This window comes from Pipra filicauda, unplaced genomic scaffold, assembly GCF_003945595.2.
Source record: "Pipra filicauda isolate LSUMZ 115617 unplaced genomic scaffold, ASM394559v2 scaffold11_size5308982_pilon, whole genome shotgun sequence".
In the NCBI taxonomy this organism is placed as follows: Eukaryota; Metazoa; Chordata; class Aves; order Passeriformes; family Pipridae; genus Pipra; species Pipra filicauda.
In genome coordinates, this window is record NW_024103652.1 from 5106165 (window position 1) to 5117032 (window position 10868).

Consider the following 10868-nt stretch of genomic DNA (forward strand, 5'->3'; position numbering starts at 1 on the left):
CTACATAACCCCAAAACAAGCTTTCTTCAACTTTTAATGTGGGTAATCTCAGGTTTATCTAGGGCATCTCAACACTTCCTACCACCACAAAACAAAACAAGCCAGAAAACAAGACACCCCAGTTGCCATAGCAACCTCTACTTCTCATTCCTATAGGGCTTCATTTCCAAGCTGCATCACATGGAGAAGTGTATAAAACTACAGTATTTGACTAAACAAAAAACAATCCTGGAAAGAAGAGAGAAAAAAAATGCAAAAAGCTAAGAAACAGTCCTGTGCAAACCGGGTAAGTACATTCAGTATTTTCTCCAATCTGGTTACTACAAAGCTGTTGACATGGTCAGGAAACAAAAGGCAAATGATTCACAGAGTGGTGAACCAGGAAAACAAAACACACAAGGCACTATTTCCAGAAAGGCTAGCAAATTGAAAGCGTTAATCTCTGTGATTTTTTTTTTATGCCTATTCTTAATTTTATTAACTTCAAGCATTTTAATAAGATTCCTGTTAAGAAAGTGTGAGGATTCTAGTTCCACCACTTAGGCTTGAGTCATTGATGAGATTCAGGACTATATTTATCTTGAATTAAAAGAACAGTCCTTTCACATCAGTAAGATCAGACAAAATTCATAGATGCTGAGCATTTACATCTATCCAGAGAACAGAAGCCTGCAGTGACAGGTTATATAAACCATTGACAAATATACCAGTACTTTCAAGGCATAATAGCTTTGCTCACAAAACAGTAAAATTCAAAATCTATCCCTGAAAAACTATAAATCTTTCCGAAAAGGGACCAAATTATATCAAGGTCTTGTTTATTTTGGTTTGGTGTTGTTTGGTGTGGTCCTTTCAGTTGATCAGGCTGACAGGGCAAGTTCTTGTAGCACTTGCTCTTAATTTACTATGCAACAGCATCAGCTATTAATTTATACACATGAATTACCAACACATGTTCAAAGGTTCTTGAGGCTTCCCATGAGAGCAGATTTAAGAAAAAAGTTGCACTGAGCAAAAGTAAAAGTGAAAAAGTTACACTGAAAAAGTGTAATATATCTCCATTATCTTATGGATTTATTTTTTAAATAATCTGTTTGCCCTTCTTGAAGAAAAAGTGCTTGAATGAAAAATACAATAGCTTCAAGAAATCTCCAGGCACGTGCCATACTGGAGCTATTCTGGAGCAAAGAAAATATAATAGGAATAGAATAAGAGAGGTCAAAACCAGAACGGACACAACAATATTTAGCTGTTTTGAAGTGTATTTTTAACATTACAGTATTTTTATCTCCTCCTCTGGCCTATTTTTGAAAAAAGGATTCGTCTGGTGAGGTCTAACAAGTCTCAGCTGCTGTTAATTAATTTCTTCACATAAGAAACTACAGGCATGTAAGTCAATGGCACAGAAATCAAAACAGGAATATTTTAATTTGTTTTTGTTTTTAAGGTTACATCTATTATCTTCCACACCTCGTCATTTTGGATCACATGTCTGGTTTCTCACTCAGCACCTTCTGTTTACAGAGTTAAGTCTGCCCAGCATCCAGACAGAGGGTTAGAGCATCAAACATAATTGCAAGCACCATTTTCTGGAAGTCTCAACCCCCTTCAGGATAAAAGAATTGTGACTACTTTTTGGAAGGGCTGCTATTACCACCAGTGACAACCCTCCAGCAGTGAGGGCAGGCACACCGCTCACAGCTCACGTGCACACCTTCCAGGCACGACTTCCAGTGTGGCACTTATGCCACCGGCGTATCCAACAGCATCTACGGCCACCCAAAATTTGGGCATCAACTTGCAAAAGTGTCTTGACAGTTTCAAGTTATCTAAATATTTGTGAATATGTGAAAATTTTGAAATCAGCTTTTTCAGTACTCCTTATCACACTGTTTTGAGAAGAGCTTGAATGTGAAAAAGCGGTTTTGCCTAGGTCATTACTCAGCCCACATCTTTATTTCAAGTCTGAGGGCTTCCTTCTACAGCAGATACATTCCAGGACTGCTAGTCCCAGTCAGTTTCCCATGCAAATTTTTATGTATGATGACTTACACTCACTGTCGCCCCAACTAAATTCTGAAGAAAATCTGTCATCTCACAAAAGGTAATTTTTATTCTGAAAGAAAGCATCCACAGTCTCAAATAGGACTAGCCTTTTCACTTTAAGTTCAGATCCCTCCCTCACGCCATCTTCATGCTGAGAGGAATCTTAGCAATTTCCTTGTATTCTTCTGCCTTCTTTTGAAGATTCCAAGCAAAGAAGATCCCAGCCATGTAATGATTTCAGCACCGAGGAAGTATTTTTGTTTGAAACACTTAAGGAACTGGATGGTAGAGTATTCCTATGTTCAGTGGCTAACGAAGTTTATCAGTTATTATTTCCACACTCTGTAGAGAAAGTATTGTAGAAAAAGGATAGACTGAATTACAGTATGACAAACCAAGACACTAAAGAGTGACACTATCTGCCCAGCAGAAAGAAAAGCAATAAGGAACAGAGATATTTTTTAAAGTATTCTTGCACTTAAACTGGATGTCCAATTTTCTAGCCACTGTAATCTAATACTACCCTGCAGAACAACACAGTGCTCCCATTTTAGCACCTGAAGATCAAATAATTCATTTTCTTACAAGAAAATCTGTTTAGCCAAGTATTCAGAATATCTCTAACACTATTCTGTATATAAATCTCCTGAGATGGATTAAATTGTGGTTCAAATACAGCATTGCTTATTCTATTAGTTTCTTTAGATCTTAAATAACATTACTTTTACAATAGTAAGTGACATGACAATTATATCATACAACTGGTATTTAAAAGGAAGCCAAGTAAGTGAGTGATATCAGCATATTACATTCATAATCCTAAACATATTTCCAAGTAAATAACTCATATTCAATTTTAAACAGGATAAAAAGCAAACATATAAAAAAGTTTCAAATACATGTGTTCTTCACATATATATGAATATATATGTATGAATATATACACAAACATATGTACACACTCCCATTCTTCTAGAGTCAAGCAAATAAAAATATTTAAATAAAAACAGGAAGTGAAATTAGAGGTTGACTGTACTCTACTGAATAACAAACTCCCACACGGGAGACAACAGTAGTCAACAATACGGTTTAAAAGGAAGAATGCTGTGGTAGCACACTTAAAAAAACAAAACAGAACAAAAGAAGTACACTTCCAATGCATTTTTTATCACACTGTGATACACACGTTAGCTTTTGTGCTCTGCTTGGGAGTGTTTCCTAACAGGCTCCTCTCAAAACTGAAAGGTGCCATGAAATAAAAACGCTGGGGGAAAAAAACAAACGAAAAAGAAAAGGAGTTGATCAGCACATATTATTTTATCCCTTAGAAAGGTGTATATGCTATACATACAACCTACTCTTTCCCCACTGGAACGGAGTCAAGTTAAACACGTTCAGGTAACTTATTCACCTGTTTTCCACACATGTTGCAAAAGCAGTTTTGCCAAAGGGATTTTTGTGAGCCAGCTCAGGATGGACCTAATTGAGCAACAAGTAGCCCAGAAGAAAATCAGTTGGAGCTACTGAGATGCAGAGTTAGAAACAACTCTGGAAGAAAACAGTGACGTAACCAAAAAGCAAAGGTCCCCCAGGGATAGCCTGACTGAATGATAATTCAAAGCTTCCCCGTGAAAAGAGAGCTCCAAAATCAGGAAGAGAATCCTGAAGTAGCAAAGTAACTTACTGACAAGTTATAAAGGCCTTGGAATGAAAAAGGAGAAAACAGACAAACAAGCAAAGTGACCCTGCCCAGAGGTAACCCACTGGAAAAAATAAAGCAAAATTCCTTGTCCCTGGACTAATAATTCACAATTAGTCTGGTGGTGGGTGGAATAAACAGAAACATTTGTTACGTGCTGCCAAGAGGAGAACAAAAAGTAAAAACCTTGTATGCCTTGTATGCCATTCTCCTGGCAGAAGCAGGAGGCCCCCACCTTGGGTTGCAATTACAATTGGGTAATGACCCAGACTGGGTTATAAAGCAATTGTCAATGCAAAGTGACTGCTTAATGGGCTTATTTTACATGGAAAACCCCAGGACACTTAAATTACTGGGAAAACATCGAAATAAAAATAACATCACCACTAGAAAAGAACTGCTGAACAATAAACTGAGAAATCACACAGAGACGTGCATTGCTGAGGAAGATGCACCACAACCTAATTTAATACAAACTTCTACATCAATAAAGAAGGAATGCAGGTCATCTTCAGAGCAAGGAACGATGTTACTGGTTTCCAAAAAGAAGGCAAATGTGAAGCAGGGAGTGCATCAGCACACACCAAATACACATAAACATCACAGAAAATCAGAACAGGCAAGTGCTTCTCCATCCATGAAGTACTGAAGTCACTTCTGACTGCAATGCTGCACAAGTTTTACAGAAAATGCTGTTAAGTGGCTCAGTACAGTACTTAGAAAGTGTTTTATGTGGAAACCCTTGGAGTTTAATGTTCTTTGTTTATCACAAAACTAGTCAGGCATTTATCTCCCACACAACTGCAAGAGAGAATTAATAGCTTTTTAGACCCTTAGCACAGCACTGCAAGAACTATGGTCCATGGGAAACTCCCCAGAGGAAGACTGAAAATTTTGTGCAAGATTAAAACAACCAGTGGATATTAGCCTTAAGAATGGCTGAGGAACACCTGAACATAGTAAGTCTAAGCAATATTTGATGAAACATCATCTAGAAAGAAAACCTGCAGAGCACCATCAGCAGCCAGTCTGTACCATGAGGGGTTGATGAGTACCACCTTTAGTGCTTTTGGAACTCATCGCCGAGTCAGACTGATGCAGTAAAGCAGACGATACATGAAAGTGCTGTGCAAAGCTTGGTATTGGATTACTGGCTTTAGCACTTTCTGCAGTAAGTTATTTACTGCCTAATTGAGTTTCTGGACTGAAATTTGGACTAATGCTATCAACACAAACTATAGCTTCCAGCTACAGAAGCTGTGTGCATCCTCACAAACCTCCCTGTCTTTTTCTCTGCATCACTGATGGTGACAATGATATTTTCCTCTGATACACTGTCAGGAGGAGGCAGGGAAAAGAAAAGCATAAATTCTCTTCTGTACAGAATGCATTATCCTTCAAATCCAGACCAGTAAGTTGCATTTCTCAATGTGTCAGTCAATGCTACAAACATTTTCCCCAACATGCATTTCAGCTTGACCAGAAATGAGCCAAGTTTCTGTGTTAGGTTTTATTTTGGGGAGTGTTTTTTTTGTTTCAGGGGTTTTTTTTCTTTTTTTTGACAGTCTGTGTTTGTTCCCAAGATGAATTCAGAGTCATGTGGTTTCATCTACGTTTTAAATGCAGCAAAGTCACATCCACTCAACAGCATCTCAACCACAAACTCAAACTGCATCTCAACATCAATCATCTTAGTGTTGCATGGAAAGGACCCACCACTGACAAGGAAACCAGAATAAAGCCAGCAAGTCTTGAAAATTCAAACTGGTTGGAGGATAGAAGCAATATTTTACTATGGTTTTACCTGCTTGCAGCTGTTATATTTAGTTCAAAATGCTTCAAAAGCAAGCCAAGCTCGTCACAAGAAGGAAAGAGTTTGTCTTCCTTTTGAACTGCAAGCATTAAGACTTTTGCGGGAATCTCATACATTGCTCACTTCCCTTCAAAACAAAGCTGAATGAAACCTGCAGGGTCAAATATGTTTCAGATGTCTATCTCAACAACAGAACTAACTGGAAAGGATGAGAGTTCAAGGGGATTGCTCCTTGTCTCCTTATTCTCTGCTACTATTTCTGTATCTCAACAAACTCCCTGTTCATCTGACTCCCAGCCTTAAACAAAAACACACCTTCCCTACCTAATTTCTTAGAACAGCCTTTAAATATAGTAGACTGCATTCAAAACATGCCCAGAATATGCACCTGCAGACCGCTGCAGAGATGTTGTCTGAACATCTCCAGACTCTCCTACACCAGCAAGGAACAACATGGTTTGCCCATATCTGGGACATGCCCACACGAATCACAGCAGCTTTAAGTCTGTCTTGCCAAATCAGAGATTTATGGCACAAATATAACTCAGATTCACCATTTACATTTTGTTCTGGAAAAGCTGCACTGTTGCCAGCCAACACCTAAATCAGATTAGGAGAAACAAAGATTTATGTGTCTTGGAATATATTTGGAGGTTCTGCTTTGAATACAAAGCCTAAAAATAAAAATAATTTCAAAATGCCCAAAACCTCAAAAAATAAATACAAAAACAGAAAACAAGGATGCTGCTTCCCAAAGTATTATTTGACTTAGAGCTTTCATATCAAGACAAGTACCCTACCTGCTTAAATGACATTTCCCTAGTAGAAACAGACACAAAACATACCGAAAAGTCCATGACAGCAGCTTCCCATAAATGTCCTTATTAAATATATATAGATACAAAGAACATAAAAATGCTTAAACAATTTGCAAACAAAGTTGCTTATTACTTAAATCCCTTACATTTTAGCTTTGGCTAAAATAAACCAAACAGAAACATTTTCACATTAGAAAGTTTTATAGTACTGGAAATATCTGCAGCCATCAAAATGTACAGATTCACAATTCTTCCTACTTTTTTATTCTTGAAGTGTTTTACGTAAAATAAAAGCACTGTGAAAAGTGCTTTTATTGATGGCTAAAAGTAAACCCAAACTCCAAATTAAATATCTGCTAGCTATCTTTTAGTGTATGAAATTGGTTCTTCTGCAAACTACCAATGAGAGCTCTCTTTACTTCTTATAAAGACTTCATATATTTAATATTTTTCATTTTTAAGATGCATACACACCTGCACAAACCCTAGCCACTTACACTGCCTTTTCCTTGCCAGGCTTGAGGAAAATTAAACCCACTCTTACCTGAAATGACCTGACTTTGGAAAGCAAAGGCAATATAAGAGAGCAATTTTTCATGTTACAATTCAAGCATCACTTATTCTTTCACACGTGCACACACTTAACAAAGGAAGTCACAGCTACAAATAGTAACGTGGTAAGAAATGTAGTCATTTACAAAGGGTTTACAGAAAACAAATTTGTGGGGTAGAGGAGGGCGTGAAAATAAACCACAGATGCAAATCTAGTTGGCTGATATTACAATAAGTACATGCACAGAAGTTTAATACTGTAAAATCTTCAGACCCAACTGGACACGTAATCCACACAGCAAAACTACTGCCTTCCCTGTAAAATTTCACTTGTAAAAACATCTTGTTGATCTAGCAAGGGAGCTGCAACTGTCCCCTGGAGTACCTTCAATCCCTTACAAAGTGCTGGCAACAGTGGTTCTGGCCTTGAACTGGAGAGGGAAGCAGTATCTTATATCTAAAAAAAAGTGAGATGCAGGACACTTTGTGCCTTGCACAGAGAGCATCAGAGCATCTCTTCTACGTATCTTTCCGAGTTCACAAGAAGGAAAGACCACTTATCTTGGCCTGCACTGTCCGAAGTGTTTTGAGAAATCATTTTATTTACTTGTATTTCTGCTACGCAGCTATGTAAGCCACGTGGGCATATGCCAGTCTGCTGAGTAGCTGACACATACACCGAAAAACTCCATAGACTTGGTAATTCACACACACACACACACACACACACACATATATATATATATTCACATTTCCAAGGGTCAATCACAATTAAAACTCAAATCCAGGTCACTTAGGCCACATAAATACTCAAAATAATAACAGCTAAGAGGGACTGGGGCTTTTGTTTGGTTGGTTGGTTTTGTGTGTGTGGATTTTTTTCTCCTTTCTATAACTGATGGAGTCTTGTCATCAGCATGCTTGGTCTGCTTCACAGTTTGAAAACTTTCTGTTTTGAAGAGACGACCAACTTAAGTGAACATCAACATAAACAGCATCAGGAAACTGAACATCTGAACCCAAGGATTTGGAACAGCAACCATTGTAAATTCACTGAGAAAAAGGTCCCTCAATGGCTTAATTTTGAAGCCTGTGGATGGTTTATCAAAGGGAAACCAAATATCAGCTCAGATGCAATTACACTTCCAACCCTAAACTCTCTGTGGAGAAGAAAAAGGAGATAGGAATTGTCTACTGAGTTTTTCAAATCTATAGCAAATGTCTTCTTCGCTAACAGCTGGGTGAGTTATTTAATTTTTTTTAGCAGCATAGCACTCTGAGAGATCACCCTTTAATCACTTCCTAAAGAGTAATGATAAACTCCATTGGTTACGGTAAACATGACAAGGAGGTAACCATTAAACAGAATTTACTTAAAATCATTCAAGAAATCATATTAGCACTTATTAAGTAACTTGTCAAAAGCAGCCACCTTGAGCAAATGACTCATCAGGTATTTTTTAAAGTCGTTTTTTAGAAGTAAGTTGTTTGAAGGACAAACATAACACTAGGAATAGCTGGGTGAAAACAGACAAATGAGTCGGTTCTTCACCCAAAAGCAACACTGATGTGCCAGGTGGCACTATAGGGTTTTCTCACATGCTCTGAGCAAGGAATGTCAGTTAATGAAAACTAAGAGTATTTCCTCACACAGGCGACTTGTTTGGGGTGGAGTTTTCAGACGTGGGCTTAAAATACATATATCAACAGTGCAACTTGGAAGTGCCTCATCAACATATGGTCATTAGACAGTGATGCTAGTGATCCTTGTCCAGAATTCTGCCTGAAAAGCCAAAGGGGAAAAACAATTCCAAGATACAAACTGTCAGTGCAGTTTTCAAACTAGGAAAAAACCCGTAAATTCAATTTGCAGCTGTGCACTACCTTTTAGTATATAATGAGTGAATGGAAAAAAAAGTGAGACATCCTGGGCAAATGCCTGTCACATTTTTCTATCTGTTACCATTACCAAAACCATTCAGTTCTTCAAGTGACAAAAGTGACACCTGAATGCGCACTTGTTTAACTCCATTTTTTTTTAAGTCAGCGATAGAATAAGAGACCACAGAAGACCGGTTTTGTGCATTTTCCCAACGTAAGAAATTTTCACTTGAGTTTGGGGTTTTTTGGCTAATTAGGGTAAGCAGTGACTTTCTGCTATGCAGTCAGAACAACACATCCCTTGGAAAAGTTTTAGGCAAATATTAAACCATTCTTCCAGGACTTGCTTTGCACCACACAGAAACTACTTCCACGCAACTTAACTGCGCACCCTCTTTACCCACAGCAATGACAAAGGCAGGAGATATATCAAGAACTGCAAGGTACTTGTTCTACACCTACAGCCTTGTGTGATACCCCACCCAAACAATGAGGCTCTTGTACAACCCCACTCTTTCGGATGTGGTTTTGGAGCTGCAACCCAAGCTGGCTGGGCTGCATAGGCTCACGAACACATGAGGGTGCTGTTTTGGTTTTGTTTGGGTCTTTTTTTTGTTTGGTTGGTTTGGTTTTTTGTTTTTCTTTAAAGAGGGACACAGAGATCCCCTCTTGTCCCTATGACACCACTTGATTTTGCTGCATCAGAACGAGCCATGATTTTGTCACCTTTAAGAATCTCAGCTGAGGTCATGCAGGCGGACAAGGAGAGCTAGTGATTCCTTCTCCCCTCCCTGGCGTCAGAAGAGGTTTAAAAGGTTCAAACTCCACACTGGTCTCAGCTCCTCCATGCCATCAGGCATTTCTGCAGCTAGGGGCACGCCTGGGATGGATCCACTGTGAACTGCTGAGGTGGTTGGTGGCTCACAGTGGGTCCACCCCAGGATGGGCCGTGGCACTGCTGGACCATGGCAAACACCCGAGGTCGCCACAAAGGAGTGAGCAGTGCCACACCTCCGACTTTTTATTATTATTGTTAGGACTTTTATTATCATCATTACCAGGGTTGTAGTTATTTATTATAATTATTAAAATTATTATTGCTAGACTTACTATTGTCAGAACTAATTCTCATCACTTGCTAACAGGAGTAGAATTTTCAGTATTGTTGTTTCTGGACTTGATTTCTGCGATTTACCACTATTACTATTAAAATTTTTATTACTACTGTTAGAATTTTTTTCGTAGAATGTATTGGTTTTATTATTAAATTTTGGATAGTATTTTAGCACCATATTTTATTAACATATTTCAATATTATATTTCAGCCCTGCATTTTAGTATTACATTTTTGGACTGGTTTTAATTATTATGCTTTGTTAGTATATTTTAGTGTTATGCACTTTGTTGTTAGCCATTACTATTAGAGTTTTCATTAGCAGTATTTTTAGTCATTTTTTTTTCCTCCCCCCCCCACACCTGGCCCCGGACGCGTCCCCAGCCGGTCCCGCCCGACCCCCGCGGCGCGCCGGCAGCCCCTTACCCTCGCACTGGTAGCCGGCCAGCCCCCAGATGAAGTCGGTGCAGTAGTGGCAGAAGGTGGGCTTGGTCAGGGTAACCCTGCGGAACCCGTGGCCCGGCGGGCTGCTGCCCCCCGCCGCGGCGCGGCCCCGCCCGCCCAGCACCGGGCTGGAGGCCGGGCTGCCCCCGCCGCCGCGCAGCGAGCGCGCCCCGTCCGCCATCCCCGCCGCCCGCCCGCCCGCTCCGCGCGGCACCGGCGCTGCCCGCGCTTCCGCCCCGGCCGCTCGCGGGGGCGGGCGGGGGCGGTGCCGCGGCAGCGCCCGGGCGGGCGGCGCCGCGCTGCCCCCTGGCGGCCGCGCCCTCAGGGCCGCGTCCGCTCCCTGCTCGGGCGCCGCCTCCCCGGGCAGCCCGTTCCGCAGTCTAGCCACCCTTTCTGTGAAGAAATTCCTCTTAATGTCCGAACTCAGACTGCCCTGGCACAGCTTGAGGCTGCCGCTAATTGCCTGGGAGAAGAGGCCCACCCACACCTCCTTTCACGTAG

The 10868-nt window shown here is 40.3% G+C and overlaps 1 protein-coding gene across 1 annotated transcript in view; it reads right to left on the reverse strand.

Annotated features, from left to right (window-relative positions):
• The window catches only part of DGKQ (diacylglycerol kinase theta), a 95361-nt gene extending 84813 nt beyond the window's left edge, over positions 1-10548 (reverse strand). Inside the window, exon 1 of the mRNA XM_027748065.2 lies at positions 10350-10548. Coding sequence (XP_027603866.1) covers positions 10350-10548 — 199 coding nt within the window. The remainder of the gene's footprint in view (positions 1-10349) is intronic.
• Between the last annotated feature and the right edge of the window lie 320 nt (positions 10549-10868).